Source organism: Pteronotus mesoamericanus, unplaced genomic scaffold (assembly GCF_021234165.1).
Source record: "Pteronotus mesoamericanus isolate MK-2021 breed Mesoamerican mustached bat unplaced genomic scaffold, CSHL_Meso_final contig_752, whole genome shotgun sequence".
In the NCBI taxonomy this organism is placed as follows: Eukaryota; Metazoa; Chordata; class Mammalia; order Chiroptera; family Mormoopidae; genus Pteronotus; species Pteronotus mesoamericanus.
Window position 1 is genome coordinate 77,686 of NW_026555251.1, and position 26,543 is coordinate 104,228.

A 26,543-nucleotide genomic window follows, 5' to 3' on the forward strand; every position below is an offset into this window, starting at 1 on the left:
CTACTGAGGAGGCTCAAAGACAACGGTCAACTCGGGCTTTTCTTCTTGAAGCGTTTCTAATGCGCAGATTGTCTCATAATTAAAATACATTTTACACAACCTGTAAAAGCAAAGAGAGAGCCTTGAGTTACACTCTTCAAATGAACACTCTCGGAGCTTTGGCCTCAAACGTCTCATCTCACTTCCCTCGCCCGCTCACGCTCCTCAGCGCTCCAGTGTTGCGCTGCATACCTGGTGTGGCTTGTTACGTTTGAATCTTCAAGTTTGAACATGTTTAAACATAAGAGAAGAGCATGATGAATCTCCTATGCCTGTTATGCAGCTTTGACAATTAACAGACAATCTGTTTCAATTAAACACAGCATGTCACCTATAAATAGTTCATGGAATGACACTAAATGAAGAAGACTTTTTAAACGTAACCACAATGCCACTATCACAGCTTAAAAAGTTAATAATTTCTTAATATCAACATATGCCCAATAGGTTTAAATTTCTTCAACTGATCATTTTTTTAATCATATTCATCTATCAGGAGCCATATAAAGTCAATAAATTGCAATTGCTTGTTATGCCTCTCAAGTCTTTTTCAACATAAATTCTTTCTCCCTCTTTAAAATTTCCCTTACCACTTAACGGAGATATCAGACGATCTGTCCTGCCTTATTTCTAACAACTGATGGTGCTGTGGAGTGAGAGTGTACGTGCCTCCAGAATTCCCATGCCGAGGCCCTGACCTCCCATGACGGTATTTGGAGATGCGCCTTCAGAGGCGATTAGAGTGAGACAGGCCACTGGGCCGGTCCTCGCGATGGGATCCGCGTTCCTCTAGGGGGTGATGCCAGTGTTCTCGTCTGTCTGCCATGTGAGGACACAGCACGAGGGTGCCCACGGCCAGCTCAGAGGAGAGCTTCCCCCAAAATGGAGCCAGCAGACCCCGGACTTCCCCTCCTCTGGAGCTGTGAGAAGCGAAGGTCTGTTGTTCAGGGGCCCCGTCTGTGCTATGCTGCTGTGGAAGCCAAGGCGACAGCACAGGCTGACTGCATCCGCATGCGCCCCAGTCTGTCGGGAGCCCGTCCCTCTTCCCCAGAGGGGCTTTCAGGGCTGGGTGAGCGATCCCCACACTGCAGCGGCTGGGCTTCATCCTGACCAATCCCTCCCTTTGCTCCTGTAGCTCTCTTAGCTCTGTATGCTTGGCTGGTCCTGCAGCAAATGCGCACCCCCGTGTCGGCCCAAGGATGCAATGCTGACTCGAACTTCTGTTCGAACCTGCTTTCCAGCCGGTTCTGGCCTTGAGGTCATGAACAAGGACAGAGGTCCCTGGGCTAATAGAATTTAAACTCCTGAGTAGGACATAGATGACAAATAAATGAGAAAACGGCCTAGCACACACGATGGTGGACAGCACTGGGGGGGGGGGGGGGGGGGGGCGAGAAAAGAGGGAGGAGCGCGCTGGCCTGCTGTTCTCGATGGGAGGGCAGGAAACACTCACCCGGAGGAAATCTTTCAGCAGATCATGCGAGGGGCGCAGGAGCAAGGCAGGTAGCTACCCAAAGGGGAGAGTCCCAGGCAGAGGGGCGAGCAGGGGAGAGTTCAGGGAGCCTGTGGCTCTGTGACAGCGCACGAGGCCAGTGTGCGAGCAGCAGGAGGGACAGGGCGAGGAGAGGACGCACTTGCAGAAGCGCCACGGTTAGAGCACACAGGGTCTTCAGCACTCGGGGTGAGTGTGACAGGCAGTCCCCAGTGCACGTCGGCGGGGGTCTCCTGTTTCAGCAGCACGCTCCCTCTTGTGGCAACAAAACGGATGCGGAGAAGCCCGGCAGAAGCCAGTGTGACAGTCCAGACTAGAGGTGACAGCGGCCTGACCCGGGGTGAGAACCATGAAGCTGGCAAGAGGTGGTCCGCGGGCGGGCCTGCCGTGGGAGCAGAGCGCACAGGCCAGGCCGACAGAGTGGACGTGCTGAAGGAAGAGGGGCATCGGAAGTGGCACCAGCCCTCTCTGGCCTGAGAAGTTCGGACAGTTACCAGACTGAGACGGGGAAGAAGCAGTTTCACACAGCGTGGAACAGCCCAGGTTTGGATCTGAACATGTAAGTCCAGGAGGCTTATCAGACACCCAAGTGGGCAGGGCAGATAAGCATTTGGACAAGGTATGCATGGAGACATAAACTGGGGGTACAGCACATACAGGGGAAAGCCAGAAGACTGGATGATGTGCTCGAGGGAGAAGGTGTAGAGAAGAAAACTGGGGCAGTGGCTGAGTCCCAGGGATTCAGCTTGGAGATGAGGACAACGAGCGGCAAGAAAGAAGACTGAGCAGAACCAGCGCGAAGTAGGAGGAAACCCCGAGGACAGCATGTGGCCTCTGCAGCCTGAGGAGCAGCCGAATGCAGTGGGGGCGTGGCCCTTGGTGTCAGCGGAGGACCTGGCCCTCGGCCGACCGGAGGCTGTGACGCTCCCAGGAGCTCTTCCTGGAGAGGCAGGAGCATCGCAGGGGCACCCAGGCGCGGCAGAGGCCGGCGGCCGTCCCCCACTGCGTGGGCTGAATGTGGCACAACTTCCCTGCTCAGTGTTTCTGAGACCCTCTCTCTCCTCTAAGAAATCCTGAAAACCAAGACCAACAACACCCCTCTATGCCACGACCTTCGCGGTCCGGAGGCACTCACTACAGGCAGGTCTAGTTCTGGGAAGTCCAAGCACCTGCAGAAAAGCAACTCCGTTTGGCTGCTTTCAGTGGGCCTTACATTTCCTTTAAGAAGGTGGAGGGAAAGTCTTTTCACTCCAACTGAACCATCCTGAAAGTCTGCATGAAGCTGAATACGTAGTTCATGACCCCTGTACCCTTTTATAAAATATCTGCAACAGCTGGCCCAGGCCCAGCTTCACCCTGGGTACAAAAAAACCACCTTGGATTTGGTAAGTGGCCAACTTTCCTGGGGACTTGGAGCCCGGCCCCTCACTCGCCGCGGGGAGCACTTACTGAAGGCTTTTCAGGAGGCAGCTCTGCTGCCTCAGCACTTCGCACAGCAGCATGACCCCGAGGTCGCCCAGGTCGTTGCTGCCCAGGCTCAGCTGTCGCAGGCTCTGGTTGGAGGTCAGGAGTGTGGAGAGATCCCAGCAGCAGTGTGAGGAGAGGCTGCAGCTGTCTAGTCTGCGAGAGAGCAATTCAAAGGAAACATCCCCTTATCCTCTCCCGTCTCCCCGAGCTTAGCCTGTAGCATTTCACATAAAAAGTGCAGGATGAAGAAGCGTGGAGCAACTGGATGTGCCGTGGTTATTCAGATGAGAGTAACTGTTTTTCCAGGCCACTGGATTATCCAGATCCAATTAGCAATAGCAGTTTCTGAATTGATTTTTCCCAAATTGGGTGTCTCCCCCTAAATTTCCTTAGAACATAAGAGCCACCATGCCACGCACACTCTCTTGCGGTAGAGAGATTGGTGGTGAGAGGAGCCCCCGCTGGCACCTGCAGGGAGAGCCACCCCCGCCCCACCCCCACCCCCACCCCCAGGTCAGACCCGTGGTTCAATCTCACAGGTCAGACTCTTAGGTACGGATGATCTCATTGTCACTTCCCCAACCCCGCCCCCACCGCCCTCCCATCAGGGGGCAAGCTAAGGAACTTACTCTAACATCTGAAGCTTGCAGTTGGGGTGTAAGAGCCCCTTACACAGCAGCTTCACGCCCGCGTCTCCAAGAGTGTTGCCCCGCAGGTAAAGGTGTGTGAGGTTCTGGTTAGCACTGAGCACCGAGGACAGAGCTGGACAGCAACCCGACGTGAGGCCCGCCTTCACCAGCCTGCAGAAGTGGGACAGGAATCCTCAGGGCGCAGCCTTCCTCGGGCACAGCTGTGTCACCGCGGAGCCTCCTATATCGGAAACTCTGCATCCTCCCTCTCAGCGGTCCGAGCCAGCCGCACGGACAACCCGAGGAAGCATAAATCCCTGTCTCTGGCCCCACAACACACACACGTGACGGTCTCAGTAGACGCCGTGCTGGGGTCAGAAGAACAGAGAGTGAAAGCAAACTCAGCCAGACGCATCCACCGCCCTCCCCTCCCCACACAGAGGCGCGCCGGCCGGGGTGCGCCGCGCCCCCGCCCCCGCCGCTCCCTCCAGAGGGACAGCCAGGCTGTGCGGCGCCCTGCAGGGTCGCGCCTCACTTGACTCGCACATCCGCCAGGCAAGGCAAGGTGGCCGTGCGTGCGACGGTGAGTGTCGCATATTTTGTACAGATGAGAAATGGTAGGCTCATCAAATGGCGTGTTTCTCTTAAGGTCAAAGAGCAGGCGTGCAGTGGGGAGGGAGCCCAGACTTAAGCCTCTGGGGCCCCCTGCCTGCTGCCTGCCTGCCCACGGACGCTCCGTCCGCCACAGGCCCCCCTGAAGAGACAAAGGCCTGGCCACAAGTTGCTCTCATTGGCGTTAAGATGTTGGAAGCACTGCTTTTGGGTCAGGTGAGCTTATTTTCTCACCCAACAAGAGCGCGAGGGCCCCGGAGCAGAGGGCCGCCACTCCCGGGCAACACCCAAAGCGCGCGACGCCTGACACCGAGGCGCCTGAGCGGGGCCTCCCGCGAGGCCTCCGGGGAAGAACTTCTGGTACAATCACATTTCTTCATGCGAGGATTTTCCACAATCCCAGGTTGTTGAGCTCTAACGTGTCTGAGAGTCAGGAACAGTGGGAACCCAGAAAGAAGTCGCTCAGGCCGGGGAGCAGGAACAGATGGGTCCGCCCCTGCTCTCCGCCTTCCCCTGAGTCAGCGCGAGCAAGAGCGGGCGGAGGCAGCAGGACGGGAGGGACGTGGACCCAGGAGGGACGAGCAGAAGCCAGGCAAGTCGCACGTGGCTTCTAGCACGTTTCGTCTCCACCTAAGAGGAATTTCACCTCTGGGTCCCTAGGAAACACGCAGAGGGGTTTGCGGGATCACTGGCTGTTCCAGGCCTCCTACTGTATCCCCTCTGAACCCACCTGCAGAGTGTAAGCGCCCACGTGATGGCGTTAGGAGGTGGAGCCTTTGGGAGGTTTGATCAGCTATGCAGAGCGGAGGCCAGGAGGGGGACCGGTGCCCTTGTAACCGAGACCCCGAGAGCACCCTCCCCCCGCCCCGGGTGAGGACTCAGTGGGGAGGTGACTGCGGGCCCTCAGCAGGAACCAGGTCATGTATCAGAGCCTTGCTCTTGTGCTTCTGGCCTCCAGACCCGTGAAAAAGTAAACGTTTGTTGTTTAAGCCACCCCGTGTATGGAAGTTTTGTTACAGCAACTCAGACTAAGAAACTGGCAAAAGGGAGAACATCCCAGGAGGCTAGAGAGAGGCATCAAAAAGGGGAAAAAAAAATATTTTGAAAGGTACAGAATGGCAAATAGTACTACTATTTCCAGAGAAGGACTAGAAGGGATTTTGAAACAGGTGCTTGAAGAGCACAGGGAAGTGGCGGCTGTCCGACGCAGACCTGGAGGCTGTGAAGAATGCCTCACATCTCCTCCCTCGGTTCTCTCCCCAGGGCCACCTTCCCCAGTCTCTCCTCTGGCCCCCTCTGGCCCCGCCTCTGCTGGAGCCCAGGGTGGTCCTTTCACAGGGCTGCTCACAACATGGAACCTGTCGGGTTCAGAGTGAGGATGGAGGAGAAAGAATCGCCAAGAGAGAGAGAAAGGGAGAGAAAATGAGAGAGACACATAGATATGAGAGAGAAACATCCATCTGTTGCCTCCTATAAATGCCCTGACAAGGGATCAAACCTGCAACCTAGGCAGATATGCTGAACGTGGAGTCTCCTGGTCGATTCTCCCTGAACTCTGGGAGGAAGCATTTACAAGTGAGAAAAAACATGCCCATGACCACTCTTTCTAGTTATTTAATCTTCTCCACGTTATTCAATGTATCAAAGTCATGGGAGATATGTCAAACAGTAAAAAAAAAATCAGCTGTTCAAAGAACTTTTACCTTAGTTTTCAAGGTTAATGGCAAGGTGCCCAATTAAGATGACCTGAGATAGACTGTGTCATTACCCAGAATTCTGACATCTGGACAGCATGCTGAGTCAGAGAAAACATCAGCATTATCCTATTACCTTCCATGGCCACCCAGTGACCTCAGATACTGAGGAGTCAGTGTTCAAAGTCACTGCTCATCCTTTCCAGTTGCCAAGTACCCATCTGCAGAGAAATGTATTTTGTAAACCAGCAAAAAAAGAATGACTCATATCTTAGTGATCAAAATGTTGGTAACCACTGAGACTGACGGATGGGTGCACAGCATGTAATGAACTTCTGAGAAAATCAAACAAGCAAGTCTTCCCAACCAGGCCACTATGTCAAGGGAAGGCAACCAATGCCATGTGTCTTGGTTTCAACTGATCCATTCAACGCCCACATTGACTGAGCAAAGATATCGTCTCATGCACCATATTAAGTTAAAAATATATTGTTTTTAAAAAATTTTTAATGATGCTATATACCTTATGTCACAAAAAAGTCTCACAAAGAAAACTGAGGAAGAAGATTCTACATTTGTTGAATATTTACTACGTACCTGGCTATGGGATGATGATTTTAACAGGATCAGCTCATTGAGTCATTACTAAACCAAGATACAGGTACTGTTTTAATCTGTATTTTTAAATGGAAAAAAGGCAGAGGATGAAAGAAATTACTTCAAGACTGAGAAAAAGAAGCTTCCTTGATGGAAGCTGGAGGTTGGAGAGTGTGGGGATGCTCTAGGCCAAGGCAGACGGTGCGCAGGAGTGCGGCAGGGTGGAAGAGCGTGCCAGGCTCTAAGGACTAAAGAAACAAATTCATTAAAACACCAAACAGAGTGGAGAGTGCGGTGGGCAAAAGGGTATAGCAGACATCTAGCGGTGGTCAGGGGCAGCCTTGCAAGCACAGGTCAGATATATGCTACCAACTTTACTCCGACTTCAAAGAAGAACTTTTCAAGGCATTTTAAGCAAAGACTCAAAGTTATCAAATTTGCATTTGAAAGCTCCCTCTGGTGTTATGTGGAAGAAACATTAGAGGTAGAGGGAACTAAAAGTTTTTTGGGTTTTGTTTTTCTTTTTTAAAATTAGAATTGTCCTCTCTTTACTGGCTAGTCAGCCTCCTGAAGTCTCCATAGTCAACAAGGCGTGGGAGCAGGCAGGAACAAAACAAAGAGTGAGGTGGGGAATGGGTTACAAAAGTTAAAGGACCTTGTAAATGCTCAGTGGGAAACACTTGTATAATATTGGGGTAAAGAGATAATGGCCTAAAGTTCAAGAAAAGAAAATTTGGCTTTACCTAACAAAATATAAAATGCCTGGGAGACTTCAGGCCAAGATGGAGGCATAGGTAGACACGCTTTGTCTCCTTGCACAACCAAAAGAAGGACAACAACAAATTTAAAAATGAAAAAATAACCAGAACTCCCAAAATCAAACTGTATGGAAGTCCAACAACCAAGGAGTTAAAAAAGAAACATTCATCCAGACCAGTAGGAGGGGTGGGGGCCGGCAGCTGGGGTGGAGAGGACGCATGGCAAGGCGGCAGCTGACAGACTGGGTGGTCCCACATTTGCATGTGGCTAAACTGCAGAAACAGCTGGGGAGCGAGACAGACCCCGCAACCCAGGGCTCCAGCATAGGCAAAATAAAACCTCAAAGCCACTGGCTGTAAAAGCCTATGGGGGTTGCGGTGGCAGGAGAAACTGCCAGTTACTTGAAAGCAGCCAAGAGCCAAGCAAGCTGCATTGTTCCTTCTCTGGCCCCTCCCCCACATACAGTGCCACAACACAGAGAAGTAGGTAGCCCTGCCCAGGTGAATACCTAAGGCTCTGCTTCTTACAACATTAACAGATATGCTGGCCCAAATGAAAGAACAGATCAAAACTCCAGAAAAAGAACTAAGCGACAAGGAGATAGCCAACCCATCAAAACACTGGTAATCAGGATGCTCACAGAAATGATTGAGTATGGCCACAATATAAAGGAAGAAGTGAAGGCTATAGAAAGTGAAATAGAGCAAAATATACAGGGAACCAATAATGAAGAGAAGAAAACCAGGACTCAAATCAATGATTTGGAACAAAAGGAAGAAATAAACATTCAAACAGAACAGAATGAAGACTCAAGAATTCAAAAAAATGAGGAAACACTTAGGAACCTCTGGGACAACTTTAAATACTCCAACATCCAAATCATAGGGGTGCCAGAAGGAGAAGAGGAAGAGCAAGAAATTGAAAACTTGTTTGAAAAAATAATGAAAGAAAACTTCCCCATTCTGGCAAAGGAAATAGACATATAAGTCCAGGAAGCACAGACAGTTCCAAACAAGTTGGACCCAAGGAGGAACACAGCAAGACACATCATAATTAAATCGCCAAAGATTAAAGATAAGGAGAGAATCTTAAAAGCAGCAAGAGAAAAGGAGACAGTGACCTACAAAGGAGTTCCCATAAGACTATCAGCTGATTTCTCAAAAGAAACCTTGCAAGCAAGAAGGGGCTGGCAAGAAGTACTCAAAGTCATGAAAAGCAAGGAACTACATCCAAGATTACTCTCTCCAGCAGAGTTATCAATTAGAAAGGAAGAGCAGATAAAGTGCTTCCTAGATAAGGTAAAGTTAAAGGAGCTCATGATCACCAAGCCCTTATTACATGAAATGTTAAAGGGATTTATCTAAGAAAAAGAAGAAGATCAAAACTATGAACAGTAAAATGACAACAAACTCACCACTATCAACAATTGAACCTAAAAAAACAAAACCAAAAACTAAGCAAATTAGAACAGGAACAGAATCATAGAAATAGAGATCATATGGAGGGTTGTCAGGAGGGAGTTGGAACAGACTGACAGCTGTCAGAGGGCAAGGAGAGGGGAGCTGGGTAAAAAAAGGTGAAGGGATCAAGCAATACATATCTATATATGGATTAATAAATCCATCTATCTACATGTGGTATAGAGGGGTATAAACAGGGACGGCAAGAGACTTGCTGGGGCAATGAGCACACAATGCAGTGTGCAGATGAGGTTTTATTGAGTTGTTCACTTGAAACCTGTATGGTTTTATTCATCAATGTCACGCCAATAAATTCAATTTAAAAAAAAGAGTGGGATGGAGTATGGCTAGTTTTTAATTAGGAGTTAAAATAATTTTCCCTGGCTGCTGTGGCTCAGTGGACTGAGTGCTAGCCTGGGAACCAAAAGGTCACCGGTTCAATTTCCAGTCAAGGAACATATCTGGGTTGTGGCCCTGGTCCCCAGTTGGAGGCATGCAAGAAGCTACCTCTCAATGTATTTCTCGCACACCAATGTTTCTCTCTCTCTTTTTTCCTCCCTTCCCCTCTCTCCAAAATTAAATAATCTTTAAAAAACATTTTAAAAACTTTATGTGTCAGAATATACATTTAAGTCCAACATTACTTATTTCTATAGCTCAAAACAATTCCAAGAGTCCAAAATGAAAAACGCAATTACACCATGCCCTGGATTTTTCAATGAAAGTGTATGCTTTTTGTCGGCATATTTTATTCAGGGCTATATAAATATGGCAGTCTAAAGGAGTTACTATTTCTGTCTTCAATTAGTCATTTGGTAGAAAAAAGTATAGTCACATGATAATTTTCAAAAGTAGAGAACCAGAGTAGAAGAAAAGAGAATAAATTGATAATAAAGGAACTCCTCAATAAAAAAAGATACATGCAAGTGACAACCCTGGCAGGCGTGGCTCAGTGTATTGAGCCCCGGCCTGCGAACCAAAAGGTCGCCAGTTACATGCCCGGTTGTGGGCCAGGTCACCAGTTAGGGGCAGATGATAGGGAACAAGTCAATGTTTCTCTTGCACATTGATGTTTCTCTCCCTCTCTTGCTCCCTCCCTTCTCCTCTCTCCAAATATAAATAAATAAAATCTTTTAAAAATATATGTGATACACTCAAACACACCCAGTGGAATATTAGTCAACCATTAAAAAGGAAGAAAACCCGGCCATTGGTGACAATAAGGATAATCCTTGAGGGCACTGTGATAAGTGAAATAAGTCAAACAGAGACAGACAAATGCTGTATGATCTCACTTATACATAGGATTTAAAAAATCCTTAAGCCAAATTCATAAGAAAAAAAAGAGATCTGATTTGTGATTAAAAGAGGTGAAGCTGGAAGCCAGGGTGGGGAAATTGAATGAAGGTTGTCAAAGGTACAAGGTACAGATTCCCAGTTATAGGCTAAATGAGTGCTAGGAATATGATGCCCAACACGACAGCTGTCATTGACACAGCTGGGTAAACTGTGTTTGCAAGTTAAGACAGTAAATCCTAACCGTTCTCATCAAATGAAAATAACAGCTTTTCATAACTATACGAGGTGATGGATGTTAACTAAACTTATTGTGGTAATCATTTCAAACTACAGGCATGTCGTGCGTTATGCTGCACACCTCACCCTTCACAGCGCTGCATGTCACTTATGTCCCAGGAAAACCAAAAGAGAACTAAGTGCCTGTTGTTGACGCCACTTGTGGTACTTTGTTACAGCAGCCCTAGAAAACCAACACATAGAGCGTATCGAGATGGCTGGGTGGGTGGGCTGCCAGGTGGGTGTTTAAGTATTTGTCTGGAAGATTGCTCATCAGCCTGTTGTCTCAGAAGTGGTCTGAGAAGACGCTGTCACTTCTCTCTTTGTGGATCCAAGTCTTATTCCCATAACTTCCAGGCCAGCACACAGGAAGCCTAGGAGTCAGCACTGCATGCTAACAACAAGTTAAAAGCTGAAAAATGGACAAATCCGCAACTCGTCTTTGATCTGTAAGAGATGTGAGGTCACAGAGCAAACCACTGCCCCAAAAGTGGGGAGAAAGAGAACCACACTTCTGGCTCTGAAGCCTCTGCAGGCACCAGCCTCGGCAGGGACCCCTGAACCGTGACTGACTGGCCAGAGGCTCGGTGCCGACCGCCAGAAGGTAAAATACCAGGGGCCCAGTCACAGGGGGCCTCTGCTTTTGTGAGTTTTACCTCCAGAAGCTCAATGAGGCCCTCACAGTGAACTTCAGATAAAAATCCCTTTGTGCTTTTAGCAGGAGGAGAGGGAAAACAGCTCCGTTCTTCTTAACAGGACTTGCTCACGGCAGAGACTGGTTACACAACGCCTGCCCTGCTGGGATATCTTTAGGGCCTACCTGACCTCAGGGAAGGGAGTGCTCCGTGTGAGCCCCTCCGGCGGCCTGTTTCTCCGAGGGGCAGGAGGGCAGGCTCTGAGAGGCGCGGAGGAGCCCCAGCCCAGAGGCCCAGGGGCACCAAGGCCTGAAACCTCACCCTAGGGTGACAGATGCATTCTGCCCCACACCTCGCCATTGTGCAACTCAAGGCCTATTTACAGAAGTTCCCCTTTACCCCATACAGCATGCTCAGCCATCTAGAAAAAATTACAAGACATAGTAAAAGGCAAAAATCAGAGTTCAAAAAGACAGGAAAAAATTCAGAATCTGACTCACATATTACAGCAATGTTAAGATGATCAGACCAGAAATTTAAAACAACTACGATTAATACACTAAGGGTCCTAATGGACAAAGTAGACAACATGTAAGGATGGTGGACAACGTCAGCAGGGAGAAGGAAATTCTAAGGAAGAACCAAACAGAAATGCTAGAGATAAAAATCCCTGTAACAGGGCTAAAGAATGTCTTTGATGGGATTAACAGTAGACTGTAAATGACTGATTAAAAAATCTCTGTGCTTTAGGATTTCAATACGAACTTCCAAAGCTGAAAGAGTTAACAGGAAAATAAAAACACTGGGGAAAAAAAGAACAGAAGATCCAAGAACTGTGAAACAATAAAAGTCAACATGAGACTGTAACATACACATAAAGGGAATTCCAGAAGAAAAAAAGGACAGAAGGGAACGGAGGAGATGCGTGAAACAATAATGGTGAACCATCTTCCCAAAATTAATGTTAGACCCCAACCACAGAGAGAGAAAGCTCAGAGAACACCAAGCAGCATAAAATGCAAAACAAACAAACAAAAACCTACAGCTAGGCATATCATTTTTGAAATACAACGAAATCAAATATGAAAGAAAAATCCTGAGAGAAACCAGAGAAAAATAATCCTTGTCTATTGAGAAGCAAATATAAGAATTACATCTGACTTCTCAGAAATCATATGAACAACAAGAGAATGAAATATTTAGTGTGGAAAGAGAAAAAAACATAAAAATCTGTACCCTGTGAAATTATCCATCAAAAATGGAAAAGAAACATAGACTTTCTCAGACAAAAAAATAAATGGGGAAAACTGCTGCCAATAAACCCACCTTGCAAGAGACTTTTTTTTAAAGTTCTTTACAGAGAAGTAAAATAATATAGGGTAAATGTACATAAAGAAAGCAAGCATCAGAAACAAATAGGGAAGGTAAAATAAAAACTTTTACTTTTCTTATTCTTAATTGATCAACTAGCATCATGTTCAAAATAATAATAGGAAAAAAGTATTCAATTATTTATACTGATGTGTAGATATACACTCATGTAGAAATGAAATTAATGACAGCAATGTTACAAGTAACAGGAGGGAAAAATTAGGACTATTTTGTTATTATGAGGTGTCTGTATTCCCTATGAAGCAGTATAAGATTATTTGAAAGTGGACTTGAATTAGTTGTAAATGTGTATTAAAAATTCTAGGGTAACCACTAAAAAAAAGAAGTATAACATATGCTAAGAAAAGAAAGAGAATAAAATCATATAAATGCTCAATTAAAACCACAAAAAAAAAAAAAAGAGAGGAAGACAAAAATAGGACCAAAGAAAAAAGGAAACAAATCGAGAACAGGAATAAATACGATAGATATTAATCCAACTATGTCAATAATTACTTTGAGTGTAAATGGCAAAAATAGACCAATTAAAAGACAAGTACTATAGAGTGAAAAAAAAACAAGACCCAACTATATGTTATCTACAAGAAACACACTTTAAATGTAAAGACACAAACAGATTAAAAGTAAAGGGATGGAGAAAAATACACCGTGCTGACACACACAATGGAGTATTATCCAGCCTTTCAAGAGGAAACCCTGCCGTCTGTAACAACATGGGTACCCCGGGGGCACTATGCGAAATGAGGCAGGCCTGACAAAGTAAGACAAGTATTGCATGACTGCACATATATGTGGAATCTAAAAAGAGAAATGAAACTCATAGTAACAGAGTGGAGTGCTGGGTGCCAGGGCTGGGTGGCTGGGGCAAAGGGAGATGCTGGGCAAAGGGCACAAACTCCGGGTCGGAACGTGAGCGGTTCTGGAGACCTGTGAGCGGCACGGTGACTGTAGTCAATGACAATGCATTGTACGCCTGTTATTCGCTAAGAAAGGAGAGCTCAAATGTCGTTACCACAAAGAAAAAGGTAAGGATGTGAGGTGATGAACTGTCTATAGAAATTAATTCACAATGTATATATACACATATCAAACCATCGAGTTGTACTTATTAAGTGTTATCATTTTTATTGGTAAAATAAAATGACACCTCAATAAAGATTGAAAGTTTTAAAAAGTAAAGCAGCGACCGCTATATCCAGTTTGGGCAGTGCAACCTTCACAGCAACAGAAGTTATGAGGGATAAAGAGGGACATCACACAATGATACAAGGAGCCAGCTCTCCAAGACGACATAACCATCTCTTCTTTTAGGTGTTCTGAGACCTAATTTCTAACACGGAGGAGGGGTGCCCACATCAACAAACAGTTCTCAGTCATAAGCAGGGTGCCCAGTAACCCACGCGGTACTGACTCTACCTGCCCAGAGGCAGCGTCAGGCTCCGCAGGCCGCGGGCTCCGCCCTGCAGGCCTGCACGCGCCAGCTGCGCCTCCACCTTTGCCGACCAGCCTATGTCGGAGAGTCCCGCAATTGCTCCTCGGGTTTAGCTAATGTGCTAGACTGGCCACGGAACTCAGAGAAACCTGTTAGCTACTAGATCGCCAGTTCATTATAAAGGGATCATCTTAGCATCAGCAGCTAGTGAGGTATTAACAAAAGAGAAGGGAGAAAACTGGCTGAGCCTGATCAGTTGGGAAACTACAGTTTCACAGACATTCCAGCGAACAGCTGGAATTGCTCCATCAAATGGATTAACCTCCGAGTGGGCAGAAAACACCAGCTTTCCATCCAGGTGGCCAGTTTCCCTGGATTAACAGGAGGAGGGAGAAGATGCGAGGGGAGCGCCTTCTTCTATGAGGCAGGCGCAGCAGGGGCCAAGATGGCGACCATAAATGGGAGGAGACATGCCTGAGAAAATACGGGGAGAAGATTGGATAGGGTCGGATAGGGTAAGGATGCAGGCCAAGGAAAAGCCAGGTAGGAGAACGGGGTGGCTGGAAAGCAAGCCCGCTCCCTCCGAGCCCACGGGATGCGGGGAGCCTGACGGAGGCCCCTCTCTTCAGCAGCTGCAGAGGCTGAAGCGCAGCAGCCACGGAGGGCTGGGCGGGGACAGGGACTAAGCTAGATCACTGGGGCCTCAGATGCCAGGGTAAGGGCACAGCAGCCCCAGGCCCCGGCCCGCTCCCGGGCTCGGTGGGGACAAGTGCGGACCTGCAGCCCTGGGAATTGAGATCAGCACCCCTCCGCAGAGCTCTCAGGAGCAGAACCAATGCACAGAAACCAACGATGGCACCCTGTCAAGACAGGAACCCTCTCCTATTGCTGTGGCCACGTTGTGCAGCAATGGCCACGTTATGCAGCAGTGGCCACGTTGTGCAGCGATGACTAACTTGCTTGGAAGTGTTCGCACATACGACAGGTGACTATCCCCATCGACGTTTTAAAAGCAAGTGGAGAATTGGGAAGCACAATCTTTTTTATTTCTCTTGACTCTGAGAGCCTCCAACTCTGTAGTCATAAATGCCTTGCCAGCAGTAGGTAGTATGTTCGAACCCCCTCAGAAACTGTCTCCTTTGTTCTCCACCCTCAGCCTCACCTGAGTATCCCCCACATTTCCCAACAGTGCATCTTTGAAGAGAAGCTTCTCTTCTGCTGAGACAGCATGAACACTTACCCCAGCTTCTGCAGTTTACACTGCGGATGTTTTGCTTTCTCACATAGAAGCCTAACTCCTGCGTCTCCCAGGGCATTTCCTCCCATGTAGAGCCTGGTCAGGGACTGGCTGGTGGTCAGGACGGACGCAAGGTCCACACAGCAGGCCATCGTGAGACAGCAGTCGATCAACCTTCCACAGAGATGTCAGAATGTTAACACAGGTGTCCCCCACGCTGCTGCGACCCCGGATGCGTGTCCCATCCCCACCTCTAGTCCAGCCACACACAGGGAGAGTGCACCAAGCTGTACAGCAGCTGTTGATTTCCTTTTCTGCTTGTGACCAAGTAAACCCCTCCTGAGCTCACGAAGCTTCTTCAACATCTTCCCAGCTCCCAACGTTTATTCTTGTGTTGAATATGCACAACATACAATCTGCCGCTGGAACCATCTTTAACCGTACAGCTCAGCGGCATTAAGCACACACACTGCTGTGCAGCCATCCCCACCGCCCGTCTCCAGAACTTCTCCATCTTCCCCAACTGACGCTCTGTCCCCCATCCCCTCCCCTGGGCCCTGCAGCCACCCTTCTGCTTTCTGTCTCTGACTCTGACCACGCTAGGGACCTCATTCACACAAATGGATCAAACAGACTCTCTCCTTCTGTGTCCGGCTTATTTTACTTCGAGTCATGTCCTCAAGGTTTCCCCATGTCACAGCATGTGTCAGAATTCCTTTTAAGTCTGTATTTGTGTATATATCACACTTTAAAAATCTATTTATCCATTGCCGGGCACTTGGGTTGCCTCCACCGTTTGGCTATTGCAAATAACACAGCCGTGGACATGGCTGTACAAATACATGTCTGAGTGCATCGTTTCCACTCTCTGGGATAGATCCCCAGCCGTGAAATGACTAAGTCATTTGGTAATTCTATGTTTAACTTTTTTTTTAAGGAACTGACACACTGTTTTCTGCAAGCAGCTGGGCCATTTAACATTCCCACCAGCTGCATGGGAGGTTTCCAATTCCTCCACATTCTCACCAACCCGTGTTGTTTTCCGTTTTGGTTTGCTTTGGTTTGGTTTATAATAACCATCCCGATGGGTGTAAATCAACCCATTTATTTTCAAGCGCTTTCTTCTCTGCTTCAAAATCTGAGTTTCCCAAATTCATTCAGCGGGGGGCGGCACGGATACCAGGTGTGTGTGTTGCCTCAGCACCACCGGTCCTGTTCAGTGCCGAGAACAGGGGCCTGTCGTGAGCAGTGTATCACACTGGCTGTACGTTTTCAGCGGGGCTGTGAATACCTTAAAAGCAACGTAATTCCTTTGACCGAGTTTCCCCTCCAGGGCTCAGTAGGTGGCCTTGCCCGCAGCAAACACGACCTGGCCGACACCCGGGGGCGGGGGACGGACGCCTAAGCCAAGGCCCTCCGCGCTCTCGCGCCCCGCCTGCGGCGCTCGCTGAAGCCTCGGCTCACTCACCACAGCTTCTCCAGCGGGGAGCAGGCGCGCCGCAGTCCCCCGCACAGGAGCCGGAGCCCGCGGTCCGCCAGCGCGTTGTGGCTCAGGTCCAGCTCCAGCAGTGTCGCGGAGCCTCTCAGCGCGGCGGCGAGGTAGGAGCAGCAGCGCTGGGAAAGGCAGCACCGCCTCAACCTCGGGCCAAGCACAGGAGCAGAGCGTCAGAACGCAGAACGCACGCTCGCGCGCCTCGGGTCTGCGCGCGTCCGGCGTTCGGAGCCCAAACAGGGGCCCTTGTGTTCTCACGTTACAAAGGGAAAATCATAATGAAGTTTTTGGGAAAGTGTCATCTTATCAGAACTCCTGAATACGGCCCAAGACATATAGGGAAGGGACACACAGGCAGTGAACTCCCTTCCTCATTAACGGTCAGCTCCCAAATTTGTAAATAACACGTTCCGTTCTGTTAATAAAAAGGGTAGGGAACTCCCTCCGACAGACGCTGAGCTCCCTTCGGTGCACATCTTCTCTGTGCCAACCTCATCCTGCCGTTCTGCTTAGCGGTTTAATCCCAGGCTCCATCCACACAGAGGGAGCAAGCAGCTAATTCTTGATTCGTTTTACACTGACACTTGCGTGCGTACACTCGCACACGTGCATACATGTGTACACACATACACACACTACAGCAATACCAATAATTTGTGCCCTTCACAGGAACAAGAACAATAAACAGCTCAGCTCCCTTCCAGGCCAGCAGCTCAGATGTCCAGGAGCTTTTTAGACCACCCCCCCCACCCCACCCCCATCTTCGCCAAGTAGGAGGAAGTGGGCAGTTAAACCTGTATTTACCTGCAAAGCACCTCATTACCGCCAGTGGTCGGTCCCTGCTCATGCCTCTGTCCCTGGAACCCCACAGGGACAGCACAGGGGCAATAGGAATGGGAGCATAGGTAGGGGGTGGGCAGTGGGGAGCAGAGAGGCAGCGAGACCCAGCCAGAGCCTTCAAGGCCAAAATCACAAAGGTTTGTAAGTTATCAAACCAGCACTTAAGCAAGTGGGACGTCATGACGAAGGTAGGATTTTCTAGATAACCCTCTGATCTCTGCACGGACCAGGGTTGGAGGGAAAGCAAACAGCCACTCTTCCTTCAGTGTGTATTTCTGAGCAGCAACACGTGCCAAGACACCGCTCTGGCACCAGGAAGACAGCGGCCGCAGACACAAACCCCACCCAGGGAAGCTGGGGAGCCGTCGCACTGCTCAGGCAAGTGCTGCTGGGCCTGGGCTGGCGGAGCGAGCATGAGGAAAGTGGACCATGGCTTGTAAAGAAGGTAAAACTGGGAGGATGGGGATGGGGTGGGTATGATGAGCAAGAGAGAGGGGTAGAAAGGCATTTGAGTGCCGGGCTTGCCCGCCACGCGGACATGCCATGGAGCAGGGCGGCGCGCGCTCAACACGGAGCGCGAGCCGGATCCGTGGGTGTGCTCAGAGCACGTACTTCAGAACACACCCGCCGGGGGTTTCCCGGGACAAGCCAATCCCCACAAAATGTGCTGAGAGGCTCCAGACTTCGCTCTATGTGATGAAACTCCCAGATCCCCACCTACAAGCATGACCCACAAGGAAACAGAAGATACTGGAGTTCATGCCTTCCTGTCACCACCAACAGATGACCTGTTTTCAGTTCCCCTTCATCCTTCTCTATCTGATACTTCCTAAAGAACAGGACTCCAGTCCATTCTGCTTTCTCCCTTGTCGTGGGCTGAACTCTGTCCCCCACAAAAAAAATTCATACATTGAAGTCTTAACCACTACGACCTCAGAATGTGGCTGCATTTGGAGAGGAGGCCTTTGAAGAAATGACGGCGTTAAGGTGAGCTCACTGGAGCAGGGCCCAGTCCAACACACCTGGCCTCCCCGTGAGACGAGGAGACTGATCTGCACAGGCCCTGGGAGGGCGCCGACCACACCCGCAAGAGTGGCCTGGTACGAGCCAGCCCTGTCCACACCTTCACCTCCCACTTCCAGCCTCCAGGGCTGCGGGAAAGGCGCATCTGTTGTTTAAGCCCCGCCTGTGGCCCGGTGTGATGGCAGCCCCGAGAAACCAGGAAACCGCCGCTCTGGCCTCTGACAGCGTCGTCAGGTGCTCACTCTCGTTCTTTCTCTCTCTCTCTCTCTCTCTCTCTCGCACACACACACACACAGGTCCTTACCATAGTCTCTGAATGTTACAGCCAGGATTCTGGAGCATTTCACACAACACCTGCACCCCTGCGTCCCCCAGAGGATTGTCACTGAGGTTCAAGTCCGTGAGGTTCTGCTTCGTGCTCAGAACAGAGAAGAGGCCCGGGCAAAAGCTGGATGTAAGACAGCAGTTCACCTCTCTAGAAATTGGAAGGGAGGAGTAAGGCGAGAAGAAAATTGGCCAGTAAGAGCAACAAACAAGCTAAGGGGCCAGGAGTAGTGGTCACCTGGTTGAGACGTCAGCCCCCCAGGGATGAGAAATGAGTCACCAAAACACAGGCTGCCCACCGAGGAGGGAAGGCGGCAGAGGCCTGGGTGAAGCCACCCTGCGCACAGCGTGGGGACAGCGTGAGCCTGGGACTCTGGCTGACCGCGAACTCGCTCTGGGCCCCCTCAGGTGCCTCCCCGCCCCCTCGGTGAGCGGCCCCTCTGCCAAGTGACACAGAGAGCAGTTCTCGTCCTGGCTGCACGAGGGCGTCAGCTGTGTTCCCGAAGGTTCTAGGCCAGGCCACGCCTGGGAATAATGTGGGCCAGACTCATCAGCGTCTCTAAGGCTTCCCAGTGACTCCCATGTGCGGCCTTGTTCAAACGCAGAGTCTGACTCCACAGGTCTAGGGCTGGGCCAGCACTTCTAACTGGCACTGGGTGGCTGCCCCTGCCATGGTCCCAGGAAGGTTCTAGAACACACAAAGTGCACGCCTGCCCTCAAAGGAAGGGGGCTGGGATCTGGAGGTGGCGGCAGGCTTTCCACCCCAAGCGTAGCTCTGAGTCTCTGTGAGCCTCCTCACAGTCCTGGGGGCTTGGTCAGGCCCCTTGTTTTCTCAGTCTCGCTTTTGGGGTCCAGTGAGTGGGTCCCCTTCTCTCACGCCCTCTCTCCACCTCCTCCATCCTCTTTCTAGCTATGCTAAGCTCCTTGCCACCATGGAAGCACATCTTGCTTTCCAGCCTCCCACCCTACGAGTCTTCTCACACTGGTCCTTCAGAAGCAGCCGGTGGGCCCCCGTCCCCCGCCCCCGCCCCCGGGAGCCTTGGGCGCACTCTGCAAGTGTCTTTGCCGTAGCCCAACTTTCTCAGTCTGCCTGTCACTCCCAACTGTCCCCACAATGGAACCTTAAGTTCCTGTGAGCAGGATTTGTGTCTTAGCCACCGCTGAAGCCCCAGGAGGTGATCTTTGGGGACCAAACAGTAAAGGTGCTGGGTAGGCAGAGAAAAGGAGTTGAAAATTCACTGCTGCCAGTGGAAGGGTCCAGCCTCCTTTCTACTTAATTTGTCCCATGTCTAGTGTCTCCTACAGAGGTCACACCCGTGCCCTCCCAGAGCGGCCACCTCCCCACAGCTCCTGGGGCCCTGGCAGTCCCTGGCAGGGACTTCAGAAGCCAGGTAACAGCTGCTCACGGCCCCAGTGCGGCCCTGAGTCCCCCAACCTGCACACGGGCAAGCAGACCCTGAAGGAGGCGCTGCTGGCGGCCGCCTGGTTCAAGCACAGTGTGGGGCTTCGGAGCGCTGACTCCTCTCTAGCCCTGTCTTCCTCAGTTTCCCCTTGTCACGTGTGTGCCAGTGCAGCCATGTCCCTCCCCATTGTCTCCTGCACACAGTCTCCCTCAGACCACATTCACGGGTCGTCCTTACCAGACCCACTGCCCAAATCCCTTCCCTTCCTCTCCCTCTGCCCCACTCCCGTCCCCCACCCCGCCCCACGTCAAGGCTCAGGCTTCACCCAGAGACCCCTCCCCGGCGTCCAGCGAGGAAGGCCCTCTGTCCTCTGTGACCCTGGGGCAAAGTCACTGGGCCACTTTTGCCCCTTTGGTGTTGACTGGCTGTTACACACTAGAGCCCCAAGTGGACTGCAAGCAATTTGAGTTTATAAACATTTTTACTCAGTCTCCTATTGTTTCCTTGGCTTTTTCTTGTCTCACTTATCCAGCTACCCTTTTCCTACGGGTCAGTCTCTGCCGATGAAGGGATCTACTGAGGGTGGCGGTGGCTGCAGAATTGCAGCGCTGCGGCAGCCGCGTTTGAAAGACAGTTGAGAAGAGGGGAGAGGGAGCACGTGCCAAAGGAAGGGTGGCTGAAAAGTGGAGGGCGGGTTCTACCACCTGCCCGGACCTGGTCTCCTTACCGATGAGAGGAGGCTGCGTGAGGGCCTCGGACGATGCACCGGCCCGCGTTACAGTGTTGAGCGGCCTCCTCCTCCTCCTCCTCTTCCTCTTCTTTGGGCGAGTTGTGGAGCCACCTCAGGGAGAGGGATTGCACACTGGGACAGTTCTTGATGCAGAAAGAAGAAACCACGTGGTCCATTCTGGTGGAGAGACTGACCTCTATTCTGGGGAAGTGGCTCATGGCTCCGCGCACGAAGTCAGCTTCCTGCATCTCGTACAAGCAGTAGAACAGCTCCAGCTGGCTGGGCTGTGCCCGCAGGGTCAGGGCCTGGGCTTGGGCCTCGACCCACCTCAGCAGCTCCAGCCTGATGTGCTGGGAGATCTTACAACTCAGCTTCTTCTCCAAGTAGGAGGTTCTCTCCTGGTTTATGAGGCCAAAGAGGAAACGGACGACAAAAATCAGATACCCCTTTTCAAACTTGCCATAGTTTTCCAGAAGGACTCTGACGTCTCGGCTGGGGAGCTCACAAGGACTCTGCGGCAAGTTCTTGGCCCCCTGGTGCTCCTCCTCTTCCAGCAAGTAGTACATGGCAGCAAAGAATTCCTGGAAGGTCATGTGCATGAAGCTATAGAACTTCTCGCAGTCCACCTCCTTCTGGAAGAGGTTCACCCTCAGGAACGCGGACACGTCGGCCTTCTGCAGGCCGTGGTTCCTGAGGTCGCCCTCCTCAAACAGGATCTTCTGATTCCAGATCCCATCGGCGGCCAGCGAGCAGAGGCCCCGAAGGCCGGTGGAGGCGAGCTGTCCCTGGCTCCCCGCTCGCGACTGCAGCAGGCTGGAGAGGAAGAAGATGTACACCGCGGTGGTGGTCTTGGAGGTCTGGGCGAGGCTCTTGCCACTGTCCATCTGCTGTTTCAGCCCCATGCACACGATCCAGCAGACCAGGGGGATGAAGCACATGGTGAAGAGGACCTCGTTCTCCTGGATCAGCCTGAAGGCTTCCCGGGCCTGCTGCTCGTCGGAAAAGTACTTAAAGAAATACTCCTTCTTCTTGGCCTCTGAGAAGCCAAGGATCTCCACATGCCGCGGACGGTCCAGCAGGTGGTGCAGCTTCTCTAGGGCCACAGGCCTCGTGGTGATGAGCAGTGAGGCCTCGGGGAGCAGCTTCTTCCTGATGAGGCTGCTCAGGACGATGTCCACACGCTGCACCTCCTGCCAGTCCATGCAGAGCTCCTCCGCGTGCTCGTCAAAGGCCCCCTGCAGCTCGTCAAAGCCGTCCATGAGGAAGAGGATCTTGGCCGGCTTCCTCATGATCTTGCATAGGGGAGGGTCAGAGTCAGGGCAGCAGCTGGCTATCAGGTCCCCCAGGCTCCTGTGCGTCCCCAGTCTCACCTCCCGGCAGTGGATGTAGAACAGGTAGTCAAACCTGTCCTGGTAAAGTGTCTCCGTCGCCCAGTCTAGCATGATCTTCCTGGCCAGGATTGTCTTCCCGATGCCCGCTGAGCCCTGGAAAACCACCGTGTGCACGGGCTCCGAGTACGGGTCCTCAGGCTCAAACAGCAGCTCCAAGTTCATGGAACTCTGGGGGCTGTCCGGCGTCTGGGCCAGGGTCCGGCCGATGGCCTTGAACTCCTGCTCCCTCTCCTGCTGGCTCGGGTACTCCTTGACGAGCCGCAGCCTGGTGTAGCGCTTGCGGAGGTTCACACTCTCTCCCAGACGGGCGTTCCTGTCTTTGATACACTGGAATCTGCTTCTCACGTGGTTTCTGTATTTCTTACAGTAATCTGCGGCAGAGACGGAAAGTGAGAGTCTGGGGGAAGCCTGAGCACGTCCCCCCGAGATGAGCTCTCTACAGTGGCCTGCTGTCCCTAGGGAGTGGACACTGGAGCCAAGAAATGGGGGTGCAGTTCCTCCCCGCTACTGGGTATAAACCTGGTGTGTCAACATCTCCCTACACACAGCTGAGCAGAAGAGCCAAGGGCCTGGCGCTGTCCCCAGCCAGATAATCATCTGTATGCAATGTTACTCCGATAGGTACTCTGAAGCCCATGCCTTTTAAAATCCAAAACACTCAATGTCCTCCCCTTGGTTTGGGGACTGCAAGGAGCCAGGTAAACATGTACTGTGTCCTCAGCTACTGGGATTTCCTGAGCTGGGCCTCTGCACCCCAAGGAGAGGGAGCCCTCCAGGGAGCAGCCCCCCAGCTTCCCAGGGCCTCCCAGATCTCATCTACAAATCCAGCGGAAAGCGCCTTCCCCATGGTTACCTTTCTTTTTCCTACAAATAGACATTCTGGAAAGGTACCCCAATAAGCCCATCCACTCCTCTTCGAGGCTGTCTTCCCGGCAGACCACAGACACAGGTGTGGGATCTGAAAATAAAGGGGAAAAATGCAAAGTGTCAAAATCTAGGATTCCTGACGAAGGCGATGTGACTGAGACCCCACACCAGGCACAGGTCAAAGGCACCTGCCGGGACATCGGCCAAACCAAAACACAGCTCAGAGTTGCAGATGGCAGGTGTGCAGCCAAAGGTCCAGCCAGGAGGCGTTCTGGCCGTCATTTCAAAGCCACGGTGGTGACCCACCCTCTGAGCTCGTACGCCCACAGCGTCCAGTCTCTGAATCTCCCTCCCAGACCTGGAAAGCAACCGGCAAACATGTGCGGCAGGCAGGTTTCTCTGGTCCTCACGCATCTTTGGCCGTCAGGCCCCCGCCCCCCGGTGGACTGGTTTGGGGTCTCTCCATGCTTGCCAGTGTCCCCAAGGTGGCCAAAGGCCAGGAGGATCACCTTTCCCTGACCCCAAATGCCTGGAACTCATTGGATCCATGTTCCAGGTCTTCAAGAGGGAGGATTGCCAGTGTGGTTTGTGTCTAACCAGGCAGTGCAGAATCCTGGCTGACTTCAGATTCACCTATGAAGCCTTAAAATTACTGATTCCAGGACTTCACCCCCGTGACGCTTTTTCAGGAATCACTATATTCTTAAAGCTCCAACCTGCATCCGCTGTTGAGAATCACAAATCTGAATAGTCACTAAACGACACATTTCAAAGAGGCGTTTCCCAGGAGAAACTCAGACTCAGCAGAGCAAGAGCAAGGTGCCGGGGGTGGGCACACAGTGCGGGCACCGGTGGGGGGCAGGAACCCAAAGGGGCACGGGGGGGCACCAGCAGGCCTCTGCTTATCCTGGAGGCACATACTGTTGGTGGCCTAGGCCACAGAACAAAATCTGCATTAACTCAAAGCAAAACCACAACTTACTTCTACCTAAAACCTGACTCTAGCCACTCTTCCCACCCCCAGAAAGAAGTTCTGACCCTGGTCAGATTTCTTCCACCTCAAGACCCACGTGTGGGAGCCAGGATGTCACAGTGGTTAAGAGTCAGGCTTGGGCCAAAGATGTGCCGGGCCTGGGCTCTGATGAGGACGCAGCCGCGGGCAACCAGAACTTACGGGCTCCCTTAACATTGCTGGGCAGTCAATTCCAGAATTCTTGTAAAACTGAAAACTTGTGCCCATTAAATAATGATCTCCCATCCCCTTCTCCCTGGAGCCCCCGGCAACCATTTCCTGTGCCTGCGAATTTGGCCCCTCGGGGCGCCTCTCACACAGAGCCCTGCAGCTGTCTCTTTGGGACGGGCGTGTCGCATTTCGCATAATGAAATTGAAAGTTCATTGGAAAGCACTGGCCGCATGGGGTTCTTGTGAGAAATGAGCAAGATCCATAAAAACTGTTAACTATGATTCCACTTGAATCTGGTTACGACACTTGCGAGTATGACATCTGGTTACTACACATGCGAGTATGACACGGTTATGACTGTGTCATCATGCACGATTTGTGTGTAACACCCACTGCTGTGCGCCCGCCTCGGGCCCCCCACCCCATGCTTCCTCTGACCTGCTGGGTCAGAGGAGCTCAAACCCTCCTCTGCACTAGCCCGACATTGGCAGCCGTGACTTTCTGGATCCCTCTGAGCACGCTTTGTGCCCTTCCCTTGCTGAGAAGACCAAGCCGGCGGCAGAGCCTGTGCCCTGCCCTGTCTGCAGAGAGAGGCAGAGCCTCGAACCCGCCGCACGGCCAAAGGAGCATCCAGAGGTTTTGCGTGCCTGTCGCACAGTCTGCGAGGGGACAGGTGGCCCTGAGCCAGAGACTCCTGGTGGTGGGCCCTGCGAGCAGGTCACGTGGTTGGCCGTGTGTCCTCACAGGGAGCTGCAGGCAGAGTCATAGCAAGTTTCAGATGCAGGAGAGATTTGGATAAAGTGGAACTAATCAAGGGAAGCTTCCTAGAGGTACGTGAGCCCTGACTCGGGTTTCTAAAGAGTTAGAAAAAAGCAAACTGCTTTCTTCTACCTACTCATGGCATGATCATGAGAGGGAGAAAGAGAATGAAGCTGAAAAAAATAAAAGAAATTATTAAAAAACAAACATACCAACTCTAATGCATCAAAAGATACCCTTAACAGAGTGAAAAGGCAACACCTGGATGAAATGGGAGAAAATATTTGCAAATCATATATCTGATAGGGGCTTAATATCCAAGATATATAAAAAGCTACTGCAAGCCAACAACAACAACAACAAAACACACAACTTAATTAAGACATGGGAAAAGGGCTTGAACAGACATTTCTTCAAAGATAAACGGCCAACCAGCTCATGAAAAGGCACTCCATATCACCGGTCAATAGGGAAATGCAAATCAAACCCCAGTGCAATATCATCTCACACCCACTAGGATAGCTACAATTAAAAAACAAAAACAAAAACATAAAACAAGTGTTGGCAAGGATGTGGAGAAACTGGAACCCCAGTGCACTGTTGGTGGGAGTGTAAAATGGTGCAGGCACTGTGCAAAACAGCGTGGCAGGTCCTCAAAAAACATAGAATTACCATGTAATTCAATAATTCTACTTCAAAAGAACTGAAAGCAGGGTCTCAAAGAAATGTGTACACCCATGTTCATAGCATCATTATTCACAAGAATGCAAAGCTAGAAGCAGTCTGAACGTCCACTGACGGATGAGTAGATAGACAAAATGTGGTATATACTTACCGTGGAATATTACTGTGCCTTAAAAAGGAATGAAATCCTGTTATATGTGACAACATGGATGAAGTTTGAGGACTTTATGCTAAATGAAATAAGCCAGTCACACTAAAAGGCTAGTTCTGAATGATTCCACTTATATGAGGTCCCTGGAGGAGTCAAATTCATAGAGACAGAAAGTAGGTGGCGGGAGCCAGGGGCTAAGGGAGGCGCTGGGGAATTGTTGTTTCATGGAGACAGTTTTGCAAGATGGGAAAGAGCTCTGGTGATGGATTGTGTGGCGACGTGAATGCGTTGAACACAACTGAAACGTACACTTAACGATGTTTAAGATGGTAAATTTTCTGTTATGTGTATCTTATCACAATTAAAACAAATACTTGCTTCCTTGTACTCACCCCACTCTGGCTCCTCCCTCTTGGCTTTCTCGTAAAGGTCTCTCCTGTTGATCGCAGCAAAAATCCAGACCGCCATGCCCCATGCCTTCTGCTCCCCGTTGAAGTCAATCATGAGGGTGGCTAGGTCCACAGGGTCTGCTTTCTCCGTCTGGCCCCGGGGGAGTGCAATGCAGCCCTCCTGAGGGGGATAGTCTTCTAGGTGCATCTTGAACTTCTTCAGGTCCATGTCCTCCAGGTCCTCCAGGTAGTGGGTCAGCTTGCAGCGGACGCTGGCCATGCCTGT

General features: G+C 50.8%; 1 protein-coding gene across 1 annotated transcript; it reads right to left on the reverse strand.

The window, feature by feature from the left end:
* NLRP3 (NLR family pyrin domain containing 3) lies at window positions 1-26,543 on the reverse strand. Its single transcript, XM_054584060.1, has 9 exons — window positions 26,261-26,543; window positions 23,077-23,181; window positions 20,830-22,594; window positions 18,680-18,850; window positions 16,489-16,659; window positions 15,024-15,194; window positions 3,628-3,798; window positions 2,981-3,151; window positions 1-100 (listed from the first exon to the last, which is right to left on the reverse strand). The coding sequence occupies exons 1-9, from the start codon at window positions 26,535-26,537 to the stop codon at window positions 1-3; spliced, it is 3,102 nt and encodes a 1,033-aa protein (XP_054440035.1). The 5' UTR covers window positions 26,538-26,543.

Coding starts and splice junctions, on each gene's coding strand:
- NLRP3 (XM_054584060.1), bottom strand. CDS start 26,537: ATGGCCAGCGTCCGCTGCAAGCTGACCCACTACCTGGAGGACCTGGAG. Junction 23,182..26,260: donor GAGGGAGGAGCCAGAGTGGG/GTGAGTACAAGG, acceptor CTTTATTTTCAG/ATCCCACACCTGTGTCTGTG. Junction 3,152..3,627: donor TGCAAGCTTCAGATGTTAGA/GTAAGTTCCTTA, acceptor GCTCTCTCGCAG/ACTAGACAGCTGCAGCCTCT.